This window comes from Trypanosoma brucei (genome assembly GCF_000002445.2).
Source record: "Trypanosoma brucei brucei TREU927 chromosome 11 chr11_scaffold01 genomic scaffold, whole genome shotgun sequence".
NCBI lineage: Eukaryota > Euglenozoa > Kinetoplastea > Trypanosomatida > Trypanosomatidae > Trypanosoma > Trypanosoma brucei.
The window spans coordinates 4698058-4721525 of NT_165288.1; the positions used below are offsets into that span (position 1 = coordinate 4698058).

General features: G+C 43.7%; 1 protein-coding gene and 4 pseudogenes across 1 annotated transcript, besides 9 other annotated features; all 5 read left to right on the top strand.

The window, feature by feature from the left end:
* Window positions 1-4486: part of a repeat region that runs on past the window's edge.
* Window positions 4485-4735: a repeat region.
* A 2985-nt stretch (window positions 4736-7720) lies between these two features.
* Window positions 7721-7768: a microsatellite.
* Window positions 7769-9230: 1462 nt separating this feature from the next.
* Window positions 9231-10776, top strand: Tb11.21.0001 (annotated as a pseudogene).
* A 214-nt stretch (window positions 10777-10990) lies between these two features.
* Window positions 10991-11108: a sequence feature (A-rich).
* An 823-nt stretch (window positions 11109-11931) lies between these two features.
* Tb11.21.0002 lies at window positions 11932-13484 on the top strand (annotated as a pseudogene).
* A 300-nt stretch (window positions 13485-13784) lies between these two features.
* Window positions 13785-13837: a microsatellite.
* Window positions 13838-15442: 1605 nt separating this feature from the next.
* Tb11.21.0003 lies at window positions 15443-16963 on the top strand (annotated as a pseudogene).
* A 242-nt stretch (window positions 16964-17205) lies between these two features.
* Window positions 17206-17254: a microsatellite.
* Window positions 17255-17872: 618 nt separating this feature from the next.
* Window positions 17873-17903: a sequence feature (AT_rich).
* Window positions 17904-18858: 955 nt separating this feature from the next.
* Window positions 18859-20283, top strand: Tb11.21.0004 (variant surface glycoprotein; the record flags this gene model as incomplete). Its single annotated transcript, XM_824672.1, has 1 exon — window positions 18859-20283. One exon carries the CDS (start codon window positions 18859-18861, stop codon window positions 20281-20283), a length of 1425 nt encoding a protein of 474 aa, XP_829765.1.
* A 222-nt stretch (window positions 20284-20505) lies between these two features.
* Window positions 20506-20545: a microsatellite.
* Window positions 20546-21521: 976 nt separating this feature from the next.
* Tb11.21.0005 lies at window positions 21522-23041 on the top strand (annotated as a pseudogene).
* A 146-nt stretch (window positions 23042-23187) lies between these two features.
* Window positions 23188-23208: a sequence feature (AT_rich).
* Window positions 23209-23468: the final 260 nt, after the last annotated feature.

The following is a 23468-nucleotide window of genomic DNA, read 5'->3' on the forward strand; positions in this document are numbered from 1 at the left end:
GTGGGTTGTATGACTTTTACCTTAGGTGAGGACTTCACCTGTGGCCGGCTCCGTTCAACCGCAATGAGAAACTGTGCCAGCCTTTTAGAGAAACATACATCCTGCACACACACACCTTCTACCGCAAACCTGACACGTAACTCCTTCAAACCGGGACAGCTCATCAGGTGCAGCGACGTTTCTTCGCAGTCGCCGCGTTGGCTCGTAACAGTGCGCTCTGCCCCCATACCGTGCATCTTCTTTTGATGTAGGGTGAGGCCAGTTTTGCTAGCACACTGCCTTCCGCATGTCTGGCACACCAACATGGATGTGTTTGTATGCGGGGAATCAGTGGCACCCAATTTTGTGATTTTGCTGCATTTAAGCTCGACTCCCTCACCTTAGTGGAAAGCCTTACAGTGTCGGATGAGGGAGGCCCCGCAACTGAGCACTTTTTTGGCACACACCACACTGCACCTCGCCCTTCCCCGGGACGTCAACGTTTCCCTCACGGGCACGCTTACGAGGGAATTGCACCAACACCACGGTACCGTCCTCCGTCACTATGCTTTTATGTTTGAATTTCTTGTGTAGTGACAGGGAAGAGCGTGTACCGAAGCTCGCCTCGCACAGGTCACATTGAAACGGCAGCTTCCGTGTATCCTGAGAGGCTGGCGCTGCTGGGGCTCTACCATCTCCTTGCACTGAGTCTTCGTTTTCTCGCCCCCTTTTCACGCGGCAACTACCGCTGCCTATGCCATGTATTGTTCTAAGGTGGTGTAATAGTCGGCCTGGCACTGCGAATTTGTAGGCACAGAGGGTACAATGAAGCACCTGCGGTCTCATCGGGACTCGTGTGCTCGATGGTAGAGGAACGATCGCCACCACTGGAAGGGGCTCCGGGGGGATGTCCACTGCAGGTCTTGCATCGCCGTATTTGATCCTCCGGAGGGCATCAGCTCGCACAAAGCCATGTTTGTTTACCATGTGCGTTACAGCACTCGAGCGGCATTGGTATGTGGCATCACATTCCGTACATTTGGTGGATTCGGAGGTTCTCTGAAGAGTGCGTGTCGCAACAGGTGTGGTTGTTTGTATTGTTGGCCCTATCGCTGCATGTTGCGGGTTACACCATCGGCACTGTGGAGGCACACTCGGGTTGATCTTTCGCAACATCCATCCATAGTGTCTTGAAGACCCAACCCGAAAGCGTGCCAGTGCCGTTTCTTCTTCCCTCGTCAGTTCTTCCTTATTTTTTGTTGGAAAGTGGTTGCCTGTAATACCAAACCTATGAGTGTTCTCATGGACTTCTTCCGACCTAAGCACTCGCTTCGCGTAAGCAATGATGTCCGTTATCCATGTGTCTCGCAACTGTGGTAAATCAGCGGCCTTTTTGGCCATGTCATCACAAACCTCATTCCGTTTCACGCCACAATGGCCAAATACAAATTGCAGTCGGATACGCATCTTCCTTCTCTGAACTTGAAGCAGAAGCCTCCATAGTCGTCTCAGAATTGGGTCCGTTACTGCTAGGGGGCCTGTCTGCAGTGCTGTTAACATTGACAGCGAGTCAGAGAAGATGGACAACCTGCTCGGTGTGCTTCTGTATGCCGGAAGCCATTTCAGCAGCCGTTGCAGTCCTATCTCTAATGCTACGCATTCCGCTCTGTAACTGCATGAGAGTTCCCCTGCTCCTGTCTTGGGTGCACAAATCAGCGTGTTGTTTCTATAGAGCAGGGCAGCTGCTCCGGACTTCTCACCGAGGGACACGGATCCATCAGTCCACAATTCGTGGTGCTCTCGCCGCGGTGGCTCCTTCCCCCTCCGTGCAAAATTCCGTTCAATCCACTTTTCGGAAGCCTCCCTTTTGACATCGTCAGGGTCATCAGCGCACACAGGCTTTATCTGCGTGTGAAATATCGGTCGGCAGCTGTGGCGGAGCGTCGATGTCTCTAGTGGGTGCTCGCGTGGCTCAATGCGGAGGTGGGGGTAGGCCAGCATGATGCGGGAATGTAAGACTCGGCTTGGGTGTTTGCTGTGGTATACTTTTTCAGCACTGCGCCGAAAAACATCGGCCTCGTGACTCACACATCAGCATGAATTTCATGCTGCGCACAAGAGTGGTCGTCTTGAGTGGCAGGAGGTTTGCTTCCAGCAGAGAGTCCTCTTTGCGCGTCCCATGTGGTATGCCGGCTATGATGCGACTGGCTTTGTGTTGTGCTGATGCAAGGAGGTCGCGACTTCGTTCCGAAGCGTCCCAGTACCATACCTCAATGCCATACATGGTGTGTGCCTGTACGAGTGCTAGATAAAAAGCTCTCAGTACTTGTCGTCTTAGCCCCCATGTAGAAGCTGAGATGGCTGCTATCTGCAGTAGTCTGAAATCCATCTTGCGTCTCGTTTTGGCCGCATGTGTTGCCATCCCTTGCAGACTCTGGAATGTTACTCCTAGAAGCTTCGGTGTCCTGTCAGCTCCTATTCTTTCGCCGTCCAGTTGTAATGTAAGGGGGTGACGCTCTATACACCCGAAGAGTGTGCACTTTGTTTTCGCTACGTTGACAGACATGAAGTACTCTTTTGACCACCGTAACACCACGTTTAGACCGCATTGTAGTGTGTGGTTGATGACATCCCTCTCTGTGTGCCTCGCAAGTAGCGTCAGGTCGTCTGCAAAGAATCCGTGCTGCAGTAACGGCACTTCTGCAAGGCGTTGGCTCAACGAGTTCATGACAATAATGAACATGATTGGGCCAAGTACAGTTCCTTGTGGCACTCCTCGCTCAAATGTTCTGCTGCTGGAAAGCTTCTCCTTGAATCTCACTCTGCCAGTTCGGTTACTCAGAAATGATACGCACCACTTCACAATGGGGTTATACCTTCATTCTGTGCATTTCCCTCGCAATTTTGTCGTGGTCTACTGTATCAAATGCCTTCTCGTAGTCAACGAATACAGCACCCGTACGATATTGGTGCGTGGGACGGCAGAGGGCAGCGCGGATGTGCAGGAGTTGTTCGAGCGTTGAGCATCCGTGGCAAAAGCCTGATTGCTGCGTCGTCAGCTGGGACTCAACAGTGTCTCTAAGCCTCGCGGCAATTATGCGCTCCATGACTTTGCAGAGACAGCTCGTGGGCGTCACAGGCCTGTAAGAATCGAGGTCCTCCGCCTTTTTTCCGGCATTCAGGATGGGGATGATAACACCAGTCTTCCATGCAGGCGGCACGACTCCCGTTCGTAGGCTCTCATTGAATAGCCTCAGAACAACATTCAGCGCTGTTCTACCGAGGTGTTGCAGTGCCTCGTTGTATAAGCAATCAGGTCCGGCTGCGGATCCACTCGGTAGCAGTTTGATCGATCTCCGTAGTTCAGCCATCGTGATGAGACTGAACTCACTCGCTATCGTCTTTATTGGTGCCGGTGTTGTTAGTGGTCATTGCGCATATACCTTCTTGACAATGTGGCAACTGCAGCGGTCTGACACCGCAAGTCTGGAGCATAGCGTGCTCCATCTCTTCTTTGTGGTACGGTCCAGGACCTGCTTACCCGTGGCTACCAACTTTTCCCTTCGGTAGGAGGGTCCGCATCCAGCGATCTATTCATAGAGTTTCGCGAGCTCAGGTGTCCAATGTGGTGGCGTTACTCTGCAGCCACGGGGGACGGAGACCTTCGTTGCAATGCGGATGGCGGAGCTCAATTTCTGTTCCAGGGTGTTGACGTTCTTCTCTCTACCAATTTTCCTGCAGAGCTCGTCAACCTTGAGACGGAAATTCCTCCAGTCAGCTTTTAGCCATGCGTACATGGGCTTTCGAAGCCGCGGGCAACTCAGTGCATCTGTGTCGTCTCCAACGATAACCTCGAAAAATATGTGATGGTGATCGCTATCGGAAGAATACAGCGATGCCCACGTGTACACTGTACAATTCCTTGACAGTGTCACATCAGGGGTGGACTCCCCGTGGTGGCGTGTGTAAATGGTGCACTCACCAGTGTTGCAGACCAGAAACTGGTTGTCAATGCACCACTGTGTGAGGGTTTCACCCTTGGTATTTGGTGGGCTCGCGCGATCCCATGCCAACCCGTGTGCGTTAGCGTCTGCACCGATGAGAGCTGGGCACCGTCAGTCGTCAGAAGCGTATCTAGGTCATTTGCCGTGAAGGTGTGTTTTGGTGGGATGTATGCCGACGTGACAGTCAGCGCCGTTCCACGTGCAAGGTGAATTGTTGCATGCACTTGTTCAATGCGACCAACAACGGCTATACCGGTCTCGACTGGTAGGTCCCCCCTCACTAGTATTGATACACCACCTCCTTTGCAGTTACGAGCTATTCCGTGATGTTGGTAGCCAGCAACGCTAAAGCAACCCGCCCTTTCAGGCGTCATCCTTGTCTCACTCAACAAACAAAAGGCGATCCGCTCATCAACAAGGGTTTTGTGGAGTGCTAATCTCTTTCCTTGAGATAGCCCGGCGCAGTTCCACTGCATCCCGCGCAACGACGGGCTGGGATTCTCTTCCATATCACCGGACAGCAGCATCTTAGTGCGGATGATACTGCTGATGGCACGCTGGCACGTGCCCAGGGACCGACAAATGAAAAACGGTGTCCCAGCAAGACGCTGCTGATCCCTGTGCTGTATGATGCCGTAGCCGGAGCACAGCAGTGTTCCCCATGAAAGGAATGCTGCTGGCTCTTGCTTTCCCCGATGATACGGGGTACTGGACCCTGGAACCACGTTGAGGTGGCCGGCATCGCCAGGGACCGTGAGGGGAACCGCCCAACCCGTGGTAGGGTTGTTCGATGCTTTCCGACTTGCAGCCGCTCTTTCCATGGTGATAGCATCTTGGTCTGAAATCGCCAATTTTAGCTCGTATTTCCGAGCTGCTTTCCTTGCCAGCCTTTAAATGGTCTTCCAAACATAATCGAAGCGGCGTAAATATTGCCTATTCAATCGTTACCTGATCCATTTTAGCGACAAAGTCTCCACATCCACCTGTTGTAACGGTAACTCCTGTTTCTCAGTATCAGAGGCCACCTTGGTTTGATGGGTGCGTCGGAGAATGCTGTGTCCCTGAAATAAAGGTCCTGTCCTCTTATTCCTCCTCGTTGGATTTGGAACCTTCCACAGTGACGTAGCCCACTTCCCCTCCGTTTCTACATGAGCGCCGTTAAATCTACTGACTTGTTTAGTACTGCCACGGACGGTCCCAAATAGCTAACAGTGCTCCGACGAAATTCCATGGGGTCCGTGTGTTTTTCCATCTGGGCAAGAATGCATGGATAGAGGTCTTTTTGTATCACCGCTGCGGAAACATGAGGTAGAGACCCCCTTTTATAGAATGTACTGTCATTCCGTAAGGTTTCAGAATGTTTTCCATGCCTCTTGTGCTGATGGTGGTTATTTTTTCTTCATCCGCCCTCTGCCTTACGACTTTCTTCAACTTTTTGGCGTCCTCGCAGGCGATGACCGCATATCTCGCTGCTCTGTGAATGTCCAACTTGAAGGTCTTTGGGAGGATCACCCAGTCGACGATCAGTGCTCCCTCGACCTAAGGATGAGCGACAAAATTTTCCTTTTGCAGAGAAGCAATCTCTCCCCAACGGCTGGCAGTGACCCAAGCCAGACGCATGGCTACTCGATCTCTTTCCAGTTCCGTTGTGTCGACTATCATGTCCAACTCCTACCTCTGCATGGGGCGGGCCTGCTTTATTGATTTTTCACCACTTTTCTCTGCAAACCCGACAAAAAGATTCTTTCTGGCGTCTTTCACTCCACTAGCATCGACAAAAGAGTTCTTGTACACCTCACGGCGCTGCTTTTGGCCAGTTCCAAACTCACAATGAAGATGGGAACATTCTCTTTGCTTGGCTCCACGTTGTGTTTTGCCGCAAACTCGCAGAATCTTCTGAGAATCGACCGCCGCTGCTCCCAAGTTGACTGTCTCCTCATGACCCTTGCTATGCAATTCGATTATGAAGCCCACACCACCATAACCCGATCGTGGGTGGGTGGTTTTATAATGATAACTTCGTTTACCGGTGTTTTCATAGGGAGTAAAACTGTGGATGCCATTTCTCTTGCTGGCTCTCTTCCCTCTGTGTCCTCCTCTACCCTCGGACATTTCCCAGCATTTCTCCTTTCACTGTCATACACTTGAGGGTCCTTGGCCCCGTAACCCTGGCCTCCTTAACGAAACATAACGTACTGTAGTGCCACAACTTCCCACATCGGAAGCATCGTATTGTGCAAACTCGGGGAGTCGGTTTTTGAACTTTTAGGTATGCTTGATGGTATGGATCCTCGTCCCTCCTTGAGTCATGTAGTGCCTTTGCCAACGCTTCCACTCGCACCCCCGGGTGGGCTCTCGCCGTTTGCAAGACTAGAAGATAAGTGTGAATCGACCTCCCGACTGTTATCCCACCTTCTGAGGGGCCTTCTGCTCCCAATGCAGTTATCCATGTCGCAAATCGGTCCCAGACGCATTATAACCCGTAATCCGATTTTTGTGCTAACGGAAACAGTTATTTGTGTGCAACTAAAAAACTGTTCCGGTGATATTTCCGTCATGTATTCGATCTTCCCTTTAAACGTCCGTATATTTTCTTCAGAGGGAAAACCCTTGTCCACAAAGCTATTTTTTAACCGCCGAATGCCTCTGATTCCCACCTTGGGGTTCCGTAATTCTGTACCGCTTGATTTCTGTACCAACTATGATTTGTATGACTCAAAAGGGAACTTTATTTCTATTCTACCTTTTCCTTTCGATCTGATTCATTCTTCACTCTCTCTTGTTCGAAAACTGGATCCGTTTTATGTGTGGCATCCGTATTTGCTAATATCTTCCAGTGGTGTAACTCAGCTGTTATCGATTCAATGACAACGTCCAACCTATTGATATGGAAGAGCATCTGTTCCATTTCCACTCTCAAAGCACAATTTTCTTGCATGAATCTTTCAACTTGCCCATTCAGTTCCATCGACTGGTTTTGCATTCTCCATCGCTCATCATTCATTTGTGCTCTTGTCATTTCGTACTGTTGGTATAAATTAGACTTATTTGCCTCTAGTGCTAGACATTCGTTACAAAACATCTATTTTCTTCGAACATAGGCAACAATTCAATGTTTTAGGGCATATTGAAGGAAACAAACGAGGTCCGTAAATCGACGAAATTTACCTGCCCATTGTCAAAAATCACTCGAAGCTCTCCATTGTCAAGCCTCACCAAACCGTCTACGTGTACCGCTGTATTTCCAAAAGGGGGACGATAGTCGAATGAAAATGCAGTCCGACCGCACTATTCCTCAAAAGCCCTTATTTCTTTCAAACTTATTTTCCATTCGGCATCCAATATAGTTGGAGTGGTTTTCGTTAGCATCTCTCAAAACTTAGAGCGATAACTTACTTTTTAAAAAATTACTTACCTTTTTAAAAAACTGTCCTCCGTAATAGTTTTTCTTTGCATATATAAGAAAGGAAAGAACGAATAACAAAGAAAGTGGTAAAGATGGACGATTCCTTTCGCAAGCTCCCAACATTTCAAAAATTAGAATAAATACAAATATATACAAATTTGGTATAAAAGTGGCTTGTGGGCATAAAATAGTAGATTGATAGAGCACTAAAATAAGTGCCATTCCAATTTAATTTATTTTGTTTATTACATCGATATTAGATACGGCTATAATAATAATTTTAATAACTAAATTGATAGTATAGTATTGTAAGTGTGTATATACTAATATTATAATAAGAGCAGTAATGATAGTAATAATAATAATAATGATAATGATAGGAGTGTGTTGTGACTGTGTATATACGAATAATATTGTAATATGAGTGATGGCAGAGAAAATATTTAGAAAAATAAATAGGAGCACTGAAAATAATGGCATGTGCGATTTCAAAGTGAGTGAAAAAGGGAGTAGAAGAGCTTGAGTTACATTATTAAAGCAAGCTGAAAAATGAAAGGAGAATGAGATATGGAATATGCGCGGCGTTACGCACAAACATGACTATGTGTATTATCATACACAAATAGAAGATAGAGGGATAAATAATAAAGGTACAGAGTTCTTTGTACGGAACAACTGAGGTTTCTAATCTTTTCGCTGTGGCTGCGACGGAATACGAAAAAGGGGGAAATGAAGAAAATAGAGAGTGAAAAATGATATGTAAAACATAAAGGTAAAATGATTGATATGTTTCCGATGGAAGCCGTTATTTAAATGAAAAAGGGACAGACTCTATCGAAGATGTGATGGAGACTGTAGTTTTTCAATCCCGTGGTGGATACTGATGTCCAGTTTGAAGAAGAGATTGGAAAAAGGGATTGGCCAAATGTAAAGTAGATCGAAGTCTTCTCATCAGATATATTCAATATGGCCAACAGTTTTAGCACCCAACATTATATTATCTGGGATAGGATTTAAAACTAAGAAATACCCGTGGATTAAACTGGAAAACAAAGGAAAAACAGAAATCTGATAACTGATTAACATAGTACATGTATGAAATGTTAGTGTAGATTAATATGATTTGTTAAAATTTTGCAACGCTGCGCCAAAATCCTTACGAAAATACAGGTTATAGATTAATGCCATTCATAAGACTAGAAAATCATATAAGGATAAGAGCAGGCTAAGCTTTAGCGCAGGAAATAAAGGGGTCTCATAGAAACATAGATTGCAGATCGGACCAAAATTACCAAGCCTTAATAAAAAAAATGCAGCGACCACGTCAAGATGGTAAAATAAAAGCAGAGGGGTAGAGGCCCGTTTTCGAAAAGAAGAAGACAGGGATCATTTCAGAGTCGTGTAATGACCTACAAAAATTGCACAAAATAGAACAAACTAAAAGCCGCAAAGGTTGTGAGGTTAGACTAACATAGTAATATTTTTGATGGTTTGCGGTAATGAAGTGCTGGATAAGCTGGGATGAAGATGGTTGCGGTTTTATAGATAACGAGAAAATATGGCGTAGAGTTTTCAAAGTCTACTTTAACTGGAATTTTGAGTTTAAAACAACTTCAACCCGCTCAGAATCTTAAATCCATAAAATGCAGGATCATACATCAACAAGGACTTATAAACAGAAGTAACCACAAAGACCAGTGTGGAGAACACAAAAACAGATAGGTGTAGGAATTTCAGGGGCGAACTTTAAAAAATAAACCGGTTTCGCAATCTCTCAGTCATTCATTGCTCCAAAAGACTTTACCAGTAAGCAAGAACTACTAGGGTAGAAAAGGCAACGTATGCGATCAGAATTGCTTGGCGCAGCGGTGCTAATAACAAACTTACTCGCGGAGGCCAACAACCCAGGCCACGGACTCAATCAAGCTGCATGGTCAAAAATCTGCGGCCTCGCGACCGACCTTGGCAAAGTAAGCAACGAGGCCATGCGAAAAGTTACGACCCTCGCGAGTCTAGCTGACCGACTGGAACAAACACAACTAAGGTGCGGCATTTTCGCGATAACTTCCGAAGATGAAGAGTCAGCAAAACAGGCAAGGATACTTCAGGTCTACTTTAAAAGAAAGGCAAACGCAGCGGCTGCTCAGCTCGGTAGAGAGGCTGTAGCAGCAGCGGTTAAGGCGACGCATGCAGCCAGCTACGGACAGGGGCGCCTAACAGAATTTTTAGCGATAGCAGTTCAGACAGCCAGCAGCGGCAAAAGCTGCATATTAGACAACAGCGGTTCGCCGGTAGCTGCGGCCAAAACGCTAACGGAGCGGATGGAGCCACGTGTTCGCTGGAACTGACCGACGTGACACCTACGCAGTACGAACTCAATTTAATAGACGACAACGGCTTCAAAAATGCACTGCAGCACCAGAGCGGGTCAACAACACACCAAACACATGGTAGCAAACAGTGCCCGCTTCTAACGGCCCACGCAGCAGGGCTAGCACAAGCTGGCGCCCTAACCGCGGACGCAGAACTGGCGTTCGGCACCATAACCGTCGACAGGACCAGCGATTCACACCTGACAATAACAGAGGTCCATAACGTCAAAACAGAAAAGACCGGAAACAAAGCAAACTGGCACAAAGTGTTTACCGCCCTGACGGAACTCAAAAACTCGGACCCCAGCAAGAACAACAACAATACAATAACGGCAGACGATACGGACCTACAAGCAGCAGTTCTAGCCATAGCGCTACGCAAAGAAAAAACTGAGGGAAAAGACATGAAAAAAGAAGTAGAGAAACTGTTCAGTACGAACCCCGCAGACAAAGTGAACAAACTGCTCCAGACAGTGTACAGTAAAAAAGTGATAATACCCATTAACAACGGCGTAAAGGAACAAGAACTACACGAAGTAAAGGAAATGAGCAAACTCCAAGAAATTCTGGTGTTGTATGCCCAAGAAAAAGCAGATAAGCTAGTCAAGGTTACCAAGGACTTGGAAGCGGAGAGGCAAAAAACAGCAACCACCAACTTAGGGGAAACTGAATGCAACAAAATGAAAATCGAGGCAGACTGCAATAAAACTGCGGGATGTAGTTTTAATAAAACAGAAACTAACGAAAATAAAAGTGTAAATTAGATGCCAAAAAAGCAACAGCACAGGGAGTCCCTGTAACACAAACTCAAACTGAAGGAACAACAACTGCCGGTGGTAGTGAGGAAAAGAAAAGCGAAGGCGAGCGCAAATATGATTGTAAATTGGAGGGTAAAACATGCAGAGATTCCAGTCTTTACGTCAATAAGAAAGTTTCTCTGATGTTCTCTGCTTTTATTAGTTTAGTTGAATTAAAGTATTCTAAAATTCTAAGAAATTCTATGAAAAGTTTTTGAAATTTATGAAATGTTTCTATCATGAAAGAATCTTTTTTCCTCTATATGTTACTTAAATTTAATGGATTGTAACACTTTTTTATAGAAATATGAAAATAGTAAAATGTACGTGATAGTGAACTATGGGTGCAGAATAATAGGATAAAAGAGTGAGAAAAATAAGCGTTATTGCAATTATTTTTTATTGTCTTTTTAACGGATATTAGTAATTATTATAATAGTAATAGTAATAGTAATAGTAATAGTAATAGTAATAGTAATAGTAATAGTAATAGTAATAGTAATAGTAATAGTAATAGTAATAGTAATAGTAATAGTAATAGTAATAGTAATAGGTGTGTGTTATGAAAGTGTATATATACGAATATTATAATAAGAGCAGTAATAAAATAATAGATGGACACTCAAAATACAAGCACTAAAAGCAGTGGAAAGTGCTCAATGGGAGTATGTGTGTAGGAGGGAAAGAGAGAGCATGTGGACGGGACCTGAAATATGCGCAGCTTGATGCACAAACATTAGGATGGAAATAACCATACACAAAGAGATGGTGGGGTCGTGAATCCTGATTGAGACAGAAGACAGTGGACGAGGAAAATGGATCAGATATGTTATCCACAGAAGCAGACGAAGAAGAAAGCAGAGGATAAGTATGGGTCAAATCGACTGATTGCGTGACAGTACAGAAGAAAATGATAAAAGAGGAAATTTTGCGCGGTATTTCACGCCATAGTGGATAGATTATGTTCAAGAAACGGTGGTTACCATGGTATTTAATCTTATGGCGGATCTTGATGCGAAGATTTCAAATTGGTAAGACAATGCTGCTTCATTGAGTGCGTATTGAATTTTCATGTTATAAACCAAACCGACGAACACAGAGAGGGAAAAATTTAATAGTGTGGGATGGGGATTAATTAGGGTATCTGCACCACCGGTAAATAATAGATTTATAGAAGTGAAGGTAGAGGCTAGCAGGGGGAAGAGAATGACAAACTTCCAACGTAACTACTATCACAAGAAACTACGTCCACAACGTCCTAGTGATGGCGCGTTACTGCTATCTTACAACTATTAAAACGGTTCATGACCTTTCACGGCCGGGAACACCGGCACAGCTTAAAGTTTAATAAGCTCAAGGCTTAACATTTGAAGATGCAACCGGAAGCGGCGCACAAGCACAGCCGGATAGCAGTGGCGGCGTTGCTCTGTATGTTTTGTTACCAGCATACAGCGACAGCAGCGCGATTCAACGCCGTGGCCGGCGACTTAAGTACTGGGACATCGACAACATGCCAGCTGAAGACTGTGCTAGGGAAAATAGCAACGCATTATCGCAGCAAGACTGCCAGTGCCGAGAGCACAGCACTTCAAGCGAGAAAGATCCTCAGAACTCTGCCTGTCGCCGCAGAAGCAGCTTCAGAAGACGACAAAAAAAGATACTGCGCTTTAGCGGCTTACGTCCAAGCAAAGGAAGCGGAAGCACAAAAAGCATACAACACTTATAAAGCAGCAACTGACTCAGGAACAGAGATCCTTGGAAGTCACGCCCATTTTCTCGAAGGTCAAGCAAGGTTAGCCGCGGTGAAACTTGCGCCGACAACTTCGGCTGCCAACAGCGGCGGCAGCAAAAGAGACACACCAATAAGTCTGTCAACGCTACCTAAAACAAAAAGTGCCTGCACCGAAGCCGTAGAAATCACTGAAACACAGCTGCAGGCCTAGCTAACTGACGAGAAAACAAAGAGGTTTCCCAATATACAAGTATCCGAAGATACAACTACAGTGACAACAAAACCAGGCAGGGCGAACATCTGCCACGAAGGATCGAACGGCAGCGAATGCCCCAGCGGCGGCGGGGCACAAAACAATGTATACGTAGCAGCGGGGACACTAACGAAAGAAAGCGCCACGGCACTCAATGTAGATGGCACAACAGGTAAGTTCAGAGACGCCTCTGACAAAACACCAGGCGAAGAGACCGACACGGAGAAAGCGCAGAAAGCAAGTCAGGCGATCAGGGATCTTATAGCGGCTCAAGCGCCGCGCCCGACCCCGCTTACCCTAGACGATGGAGCCGCAATAACAAAGAGCAACGGATTCCGCTCGGCTGTCAAACGGTGCTTCAAAGCGGCAAAGGAGGCGTATAGCGCACCTAAGGAAAAGGAGGTAATAGACGCACTCATAACCACCAACTACGGAAAAGACGGCGCGGATATCGCAAAAATCTCTGGCCACAAGCGAAAGAAGTGCCAATACCAAAGGATGTAATAGGTGCGGCAGCTGACATCACCGCGGAAAATCTTCTTGACGACAGCCAGCTAATCCAAGCTCTCACATATTACAAGGGATTGCAGTTGGTGGCAATAGAAAGTGCCCAGAACAAGCAGAGCAGTGCCAACACCACCACAACAGCTTGTGCAACCAAGTTAACCCGAGGTGAATGCACCAATAACGGGTGCAAATGGGAAGAAAAAGATGGAAAAGGGGAATGCGAACATAAAGAGGGGGACGAGCAAAAAACAGAAGGAAAGACACCAAATGAGAAGGGCAAGAAGTGGTCAGACAAGACAAAGCAAGAAGATTTCAAATCTCCAGATTGTAAGTGGGATAGCAAATTGTGTAAATATTCCAGTTTTTACATCAATAATACATTTTCTATGATTTCTTTCTACTTTAATGGAGATAATAGCATTTTATTATTCTAAGAATTCTAAGTACTTTCCCTCAAATTTATGAGTTTTATGAAAATTTTATACTTTGACATATTTCAAAACTTTTTAATGAAAATGTGCATATTAGTTAAATGTGCATCACAGAGATCTACGGCTGTAACATAACAGGATAACAGGATAACAGGTTATGAAAAACGAGAGCAGGTCTAATTTTGTTTATTTTAAGGATATTATCCAGCGTTATGGTTATAATAGTGAAAATTATAATAATGAGGACAATAGTTGTAGGAGTTTGTTGTGTGTGTGTACACACTAATATTATAATAAGAGATGTAATAATAATGATAATAATAATAATAATGATAATAATGATAATGATAATAATAGGAGAGTGTTGTGAGTGTGTATATACGAATATTATAACAGTAGTGATAAAAAAGACCGAATAAGGTGGGAAAATAGAACCAATGACAAAAAATATAGTGGTGTAATAAGAATAAGTCAGTGAGCTGGAGTGAGTTTGATTGAGTGAGTATGAGTAAGTGAGAAGTGGAATATGCTGAGTTTCAAACATAATGATTGCCATGAATATCTACAGGAAGGATTGTTCAACGAGGAAGGGCGGAAGTCCAGTGTACAAGGCAAATGGAGTCGCTGCGCTATCCTTAAAAATAGTGACATAAAATAGAAAAGTAGTAGTAGAAACATAGAGGGAACTAACTGAACAAAAGCAAGCGCAACAGGAAAGAAAATGACGCATGATAAGCTAATATGTTCCTTATTTCACCTAAAAATGGAAGGATAATACATTGAAAATATTGGTGGGTGTGCTTATTAGTCTGATGGCCGCTCCTAATATTCAGCTATAAAGAGGAATAAAATCCAGATACAAAAGGAAAAGATTGGGTAAGTGTGAGGTAATATCGCAGTTTTTCCAATCAGATATAGTGATAATGGTTGATATTTGTGAGCCCTGATATTGTATTGTCTGGAGAAGGGTTTCCAACTAGAAATAATTATGTATTTCAGCGGACTGTAAGAGAAGATTAAAGACGCGGAAGATGCTTATAATAACACATATACAGTCATGCATATTATATCTATTAAATTGGGGAAATTAACAGTGACACTCCTCCACTGCCATATTGATATACGGCTAATAAAGTGGCAGCGGTTAAAGGGCGACTGATTCAAATAAGAATAAGTGATAATGTATCCCTACTAATACACGTTAGGCGTGCACAAAAGAATGAGAATTAAGTTTGCATCAAAATTACAAAATATTAAGTGCAGAGACCTGAGAACACCCAGTATGTAAAGAAGGAATGAAAGACAAAAATTGTTTGTGAAATGAAGCAACACCACCTGACCATAAAAGCAGCATACAATACAGGAGTGCAACCAAATAAAAATGGTAAATGAGCAGTAGATTTGAATATTCATGCATATAAATGTGTTCTTTTTTAAAAAATATAATCACACGCAAGGAACTGCGGCTGAATTAAATAGAAACGATATATAGATATATAGATACATAAAGCTGAGACCTGGTATTAAAATGCAAATTAGGCCCCTAAATTACGCAACCGTTCGTAAAAATTCACAGAATAAACAAAATGAACGGCGCAAATATTAAGCAGCTCAGCCCACCATCTTGGCGGAGGGAATAACAGAAACAGGAAAACGGCGTCTAAAGTGATCAGGTCATCGTAAAAACACATAAGCCGAAATGAAAACAAGTATACTTTCCTGGCGTCGCTAGCGGCATTCAAATGAGAGGCTCATTGACACGGTCAAGAGCGGAAACGACACAAACACCAACAGCGCCAAGTCTCACCTATAATAGCACCGAAAATTCACTATAAAGAAGACCTCAAAAATACGCACGAAGATACGTGCGGTGCAAGCTCCGTCAGATATCCAAAAGCAGCTCGATAGTAGCGTCCCATAACAACCATACAACCTTTTCCACTGCCTTTAAAACTAACTTAATGAAGAACTAACCTAAGTAAGCAAGCGAAACAGACAGCCGGCCAATTCTCACATTAATTGTAGCATCTGCGCTTATAATAAACCACAATAGCAGAATAGCTGCGGCAGCAGCACAGGGAGCAGTGCACCTCACAGCACTAACATAACTTTGCAAAACAGCCAAAGCTGGAAAAACTGTGGCGGCTTTGCTAACAAACAGAATATCCAAGATGACAGGTTGGGAAGCAGAATATAGTCTTTTTTTCCAAAAAATAGCGACCGTGCAGGTCATGGAAATGCAGCCTTCAACGTAACTAGCGGCACTCAAAGAATTCGCGAACAAGACCCTCAGCGCCATCGAATCGGAGTTAGAGGAGCTTGAAAAAGAAGCTCCAGGAACCAGAAGCAAAACAGCATACGCAGCGGGCCTAATTGACGATTTCGTATCTATTTTCACAAGCACCGGAGACAGCACAGGTACCAACAACGTCTACATAATTAAGGGCGGCAGCGACGATACGAAAGTCGAGGATTCCGATCTCGGTGATTGTTTCGCCAAACCAATTAGAGCCAAAACAACAAATGACAAACTATCAACTCTGGAAAAAGATAGCTTTAACTTCGGAAACAAGCAAGCGTTGAAGGGAACCAAGACGTGCAAACTAACTAGCAGCGACGGCGGCGGCTATTCGGGCGGAACAGTCGGACGACTGAAACCAGCAAGCTGGGGCGGCGGTGTACTTACACTAACTCACACAGGCAGCGAAGCAACACTAAAAACGGAAAAAAGCGGCCTAGCAGCACACGAAGAAGCAAGGAAATCAGCCGCCACAATCAAAAGCAAAATCAAAACCGACGAAAACAATCCTGTAACAACCACACAAGACCTGAAAGCGCTACTAATAGCATACTCGGCAGACAAAACAATCCTAACTACAATAAAGATAGCAACTAACAAGCTAAAGGACAAAGGCTATACACCAACTCGCACAGACGTCGAAAGGATATTCGGCTTCAACGGCAAACACGAGAATGTACCCTTCATCAAAATCCTGGATAAATACAAGGTACCGATACAAGAGAGCTCGCAAACAAAGCAAACAGAAGTCATGAAACTGACGGCAACCCAAATTGCAGAAGGCAAAAGATAACCACTGGGCCAATACCAGCAACTCGTCGCCAAAGCGCAGGTTGAAAAAGTCTGCGAGAGCACAGACAAGAAAACAGCAGAGGATACTTGCAATAAGATCACGGATACAAGCGAACGCAACAACAAGCCTTAGTGCAGTTATAACGAAAGCACAGCTGAGTGTGACAAAAAGTGCAAATTTAATGAAAAAACCTCAAAAAGCGGAGTGCCTGCAACGCAACATCAAACAGGAGGGACTGAAACAACATCAGAAAATGCAAAGGGAAACCAGAGAAAGATTGCAAATCTCCGGATTGTAAGTGGGAAGTAAAAGAGTGCAAATATTCCATTTTTTGTCAATAAGAAACTTTCTTTAATGGCTGCTGCTTTTATGAGTTTTGTGGCATTTTAGCATTCTAAGGGGTTGTGCTCAATTATATGAAAATTATGAAAATTTTCTATTTTGAGAGAACTTTATAAATTTGCTACACTTTGATATGTTTTGACACTTTTGGAAAAGTGTAAATTTTTAAAATACGAATTTTTGTATGATGGTGGCTTATGGGTGAAAAGTAGAAAAGCAACAGGGTGACAGGGTATAAAAAATAAGTGATATTCCAATTTTCTTTATTGATTATTTTGTTTATTTCATGGATATTAGTAATTAAAATAATAGATATAATGACAATAATAATGATTATAAGAGAGTGTTGTGAGTTTGTGTATACTAATATTATGTTAAGATTTCTTCTGAAGACAAAACAGACAACGAAAGATAGAAGTGCCTAAGATACTGGCACCAGTGCAGTTGGAGTAGGTGAGTAAGGAAGTCGGAATGCGAAAGCGCGAGTAATATTATGAATAAGCAACGTAAAAAGGAAATACATGGAGGAAAATGAAATATGCAGAGCTTCGTCCACAAATATGAACCTGATAATCTTTATAAACTATAATGTAATGAAGGAACACTAAGGGTGAGCCGTAGTCAAGTGCACATGCGTAATAGAGTCAGTATGTAACCCGTATGGATTAAAAAAGTTGTCGGAGAAGAGGGAAAGAAAATGTAAGATGAAACAACAAAATGTGAAATAATATATCAGTAAAAAAAGAAGTATGAGTCAATGATGCCTAGTGTTTTATTTAAAAATGGATAGATAGCACAGCGTAGATTATTTTTGTGGCTGTGGTTTTTAATCTGATGGAGGATCCTAATGTTCAGAGGTAAAGAAGAAAGAGGACGTACGGATTGGGTGAGTGTGATGTATTGTCAAAGTCTTCTGTTCTTCATATATAGTAATAATGGCTAACACTTGTGGGAAACATTATAATATTATGTATAAAAAAATTTTAAACTATGATTACTAATAGATTACTGTGGAAAGGAAAAGAAGAGGAAACCAGCGGAAATTGCATGAAATAGTACATATATGAATTGTTAAAGGACAGTTATGAGATACAAAAAATAACTTGGAAGATAACTCCTATTAGATACCTTAGAGAGGCTAAACATTATCCGCATTCAATTATCCAGCGCTCAATATTAGGAATAAAGAAGATCCTAGTTTAATGGAGGGAATAAATAAATATAAGCAGCTAAATAAATTGCAGACAAACCACAAATGGCCACTGCTTAATCGGAACTGCAGGTCAAGTCCTCCAATATATAGAGCGGGTACAAAAGCCGTTATGTTCTCATGAAAACCACAGCTGTTCATTATCATTCCACCGGAAAGTGGTGCATGAAAATAAGAACAAAATAGGATCCATTAAAACAATAAATGAAAGATGCTTTATATATATGGAGTTTCTCACTGGTCTATAGAAATAGAAGGTTGATCTGGTGGAAAAACAGATGGGTATTTGGTAGGTGAGGAGTCAGGATGGCCAAGAATTTTGTAAACGGATATTTCCAGGTTTCGCAGAAGCAAACTGACAGGCAGCTTGTAGCACTTCTCATTTTATGTTTGTGGGTAATACAGCACAACTCTCTAACAAAAAAGCACCACTTTACAAACATTTACGACACAACTACGCCGGTCTGTAGGCACTGAAGCTACATAAGGCTGGCTGCCTACGACAATAACCACGCCACAGACCAAACACAGACAAAGTGAAACGCAGGAAATCAAGGCCAAAAAACCACCACCACCTCAACAGAGCTAAGCTACAGGAATAATACCGCCGCAAATATCTCAGTGAATTCCACGGCGATAGGAAGGGTCACGTAAACCACAGCCAGTGCCACTACCGGCGGAGAAGCAGGCACATTCAAGTGGATCAAAAGCTTACTTTTTCTGCACAGCAAATATGCACCAGTGGATAGCGCTGATACTGCTACTTTGCGCTGCGGCAACCCGGGACCAAGTAAAAGGAACCAACGACAAAGCACTCACAAAGAATGGCTTGGAGCACGTTTGCGATATTGCGGCAGAAGTCAGAGCAAAGGAGCATGTTCACGCCGATGGCCTAACAGCGGCAGCAGACAAGCTAGCGGCGAACCAAGCCGTCTTGGCCAAGGTACGGATACTAATAGCAGCAGCTTCGACCGCCCAAGAGGCACTACAACTACAAGCAATCAGCGCCGCCCTGCACAGAACAGCAGCAGAGGAAGAAGCCAAGTTTACTAAAGCAACCGCAATGACGGCAATAGAAGCTATAAGGCACAGCAGCTACTTGCTTGGCGGCCTCTACGAGTATCTGCATATAGCCGGACAAGCGAAAGACGGGACCAACAACGGCTGTTTTGCAGATGACGAAAACGCAGGAAGTTTTTACACAACTGAGCAACTGAAAAACCAAGTGCAAAATTGCAAAGCTGTAGATCTCGACGAGAAAGCAGGCTGGGCCGACAAACAGGTGCATAAACCTGACGGATACAAACGCAAAACAGACAAAAACAACCTATGGTCGACCAACGCAAAAGGCTGCAAAATACACGGCGGCGGTAACAACAACGGCCCGGTAGAAAGCGCAACCTACGGCGCCAACAACCACGTAGCTATGGGGCTCATCAGTCTAAGCAGCACGGACGCCCAACTCACGGACCTCAGCAGCCTAGCAGGGGCAGAAGGCGATTCTAAGAAAAGGCATGCCGCAAAAGCATTCAACACACTGTCGAAACCGGCACTTAAAGTAAACACCATCGAGCTTCCCGACAAAAATGCCCTGAAAAACCTTGCCAACTTTGACGCCACGCTTGCAGCAGCCGTTGGCGCCAGCAAACCCTTCAGCGGACAGGAAAAAGAGCAAGCAATGGAAAAACTGTACGGCAGCAAAGACCCAGATCCAACAACAATGTTCTGGCAAAAACTGAAAGGACTGAAATTATCAACAGATTCCCACGGTGTTACGAAGGGTACGAAACTTGATGAGATCCGTAACCTACCCTTACTCACTGAACTAGAAACAAACTACACGATCAGCAAAGCCATTCAAAGAAACAGCCTTGCAGCCGCTGATGCTTGCAACTGTCCGACAGCCCACCCGAAACCAGAGGAGAAACTATGCAATGATGCGACAGGTGACGAAGGAAAATGTGAAACTCTAAAGGAGAAAGGCTGTATATTTGATAGAAACACCAAAAAGTGTGAGTTAAACAAGGATGTGAAAGCACAACTAGAAAAAGCAAACCAAGAAACAGGAGGAAATGATGGGAAAGATACAAACACCACAGGGAGCAATTCTATTGTCATTTATAAGGTTTCTCTTTTGCTTGCATTTATACTTCTATAATTAAATTTATGAAATGTTTTTTGCTGAATTTTATAATTTTTTGAAATTGATATATATTAACTCTATATGATGAAAATATGCGAATTAGTAACTTTTTAAAGCTGAACACATGCACTTTCTGGATGATTCTGAACTATGGGTGCACGTTCGTATCGTTAGAGGGCATGGAAAATAAGAGCATTTTAAATTTTGATTATTTTGTTTATTTTATGCATATTAGTTATAATAATAATAATAAGAATAAGAATAAGAATAATGGTAAAGTGTTGTGAGTGTGCAAATACGAATATTATAATAAGAGTTGTGGTGCACACCGGCTGGAGACCGAAAATAGAATATAGTAAGCAATATTCATTATGCTGTTGGAGTAGATGAGAGAAAAGACGAGGAATATATTTAATGGAATCGCAAAGAACAAGGAAAGGAGTGGATTTTGCTTATCTTCAAACACAAACATTACTTTGGGCATCACCATACTCACAGAGACGGTGGAGAGAATATTGAGGGAGAGACAGAGTCCAGCGTACAGGCCTAATGGTATCACTGCGTTATCCATACCAACAGAGAGATGGGGGAAAATATGTGAAGAAACAGCAGAATGAAGACACCACTGCACAAAACAGACGACTATGAGGCATGAACATTAGTCGATGATGCCCGTATTTCTCACATAAATTTATAGGTGAACAGCAGAGATGACGACGACTGTATTTGTGGACTTGATGAAAGATCTGAGTATTAAGACGTATATGGATACGTCGCCAATCCTAAATTGACTGTGAGTGCATTGAAAGAAAAGTGTATAGAGAAACTTCAGTGGGAAGACGAATACGAATTAAAGCCTGTGGAAGCTAATACACTGTAGTAAACAAATGAAAGCAACTCTTTCCCAAATGGACTTCCAAGTTGTATTTCCAAACAGAATTTAAAGTTACTTCGGAAACAGGCCAATACAAAAACATAGCAGTCGATTTTATTTTGAAAATGTGTTTTCAATGCGAAAGCAAATCGACGAAGGCTATCCATTTTTCTCTTACAAAATAAACAGACGACATTCATCGTGTTCTATCAAACTGCTACCGATGCAAAGATAGGCACGGAAGTGCCATTAATGGCTCTTATGAGGAGGCAAACACCTCCATGGCCTGTCAAACTAGCGATGTGAACGGGTGCGATTTTCTTACGAACGGCTATATTTCTAAAAGTAAACGACAGCAGAGCCACAAAGTTGTATAGGCATGCCACCTCGAACGGTGCACACACTTACAGCATTTGTTGCTGTTATAACCCAACTTTTGACGCGGGGCGCAGTTGCCACAGCAGGCGACGAAAACGACAATCAGCCGGAATTTTCCATGCTGTGTCATTTAATCCGTGCAGCGCAAACTGGATTTAAGGAGCAGCCGGTAAAACTAAGCGGCAGCGCAAACAGCGCCTTCAACAGTATTCAGCAAATACACATCCTAGCAGGAAACAACGATACCAAAATATCCGAAGACATAGCAAAAGCAGTACCTGAACAAGCCAAGCGACCAAAACATATCCCTCACACAAGCAATGGCGACCAGGCAAAGGCAAAAATAAACGAAACATACGCGATCGCAAAGAAAATAAAGGAGAAAGTCGAAGAGGAAGGTCAAAAAAACAAGGATGCAATAGAAAAGGCAAACAAATTATTAGCAGAAGCGTTAACAGGCGATGAAAGCAAACAGCAAGACGAAGCAGACAGCGGAGCTTATTTCGCCACCGCGACGGACAACAAAATGTTTGGTGCGTCTCCGGACGTCGACAAGACCTGCGACGGCACCGGTGGCGGAGCCGGACAGGGCGACAACGCAGGGGTAACGCTTATCAACGACCTACTGTGCTTATGCGTCATCGGCCCCAGCTCAACAGACCAAAAGATCTGCGCAGGGACAGCCAACTCCGTCAGCGGCTCGGCCGTGAATTACGGCACTCCGGCGACGACATTCAAAACACATTACAGCGCCCTCATCAAAAAATGCCCACCAACAAGCAGCCTTCTGACACCCACAACACTAGCCACACCTCTAATGACGTTCACCACCTACCTGGGGCGGCATGGCAAAGGCGCAACCACTGTGGACGCGAATTCGCCCTATATTTTAGGCCTAGCGGCCAGCACGACAACAGGATGCACAACAAGCAGCCAGCAGACATGCGTAAATTACAAAGTACAACTTTCAGGCGGGCAACCCAAAGGCATCCCATGGCTGAACAAAATGCAGCAGGCAGTCGACAAAGCAGGCGAGGCGACACCGGGTGTATCAACGCGAGCGGATGAAACCGCCCTAATCAAACTAAACGCCACGATCTGGAACCAGTACAAAAACGCCTTCGTGGCGCAGACAGCACTAGTCGACCCTGGAAACCCCTCACCCAAACTTCTGGATCCAAAGAAAGCAGAAGAATGCAAAATACACAAACCAAAAAAGGAGTGTGAAGAAAACAACTGCAAATGGGATGGAAAAACTGAAACAGATGGAGAATGCAAACCTAAAGCAGGATCAGAAGGAACAGAAAAAGAGGGACAGCTTCAACTGGGTGTGCAGCGCACAATGATCAAACCGCTTGTGAAAAAATGAATGAAGGAAAAGAGAAACCTGTTTGCGCCTGGAAAAAAGGTGGCGAAGGCGACAAGGACAAAGACGAGTTTAGGTGCCGAAATGGTAGTTTTCTAGTAAGTGAGAAATTGGCTCTGATGGCTGCTACTTCTGTGAGCTTGGTATAATTTTAGAACTCTAAGGATTTTCGCCCAATTTTATGAAATTTATGAAATTTTTCAAAAATTGCTAAACCTTGATATATTTAATATACTTTTAAATACATTTGCAAATCAACAAAAAAATGCATTAAAGTATACAATGAGTGTATAATTATACGAAAATATATTATAAAAAATAAGTGTTATTCTAATTTTCTTTATTGATTTTTTTATGAATATTAGTTAAGGTTATAACAGTAATACTAATAATGATAATGAAAGTAGAGTGTTGTGAGTGTGCATATACTTATATCATAATAATGTTGGTTGGAACGTTAAATAGTCAGCACCAAGAAAAACAACTGAAAAAATATTAGCAGTGTGTGAAATTCAGTGAGTAACACATGATTGACGAGGTAAAACAGAAATATTGTTGTAAAGGAAAATTCCGGGAGGGTAG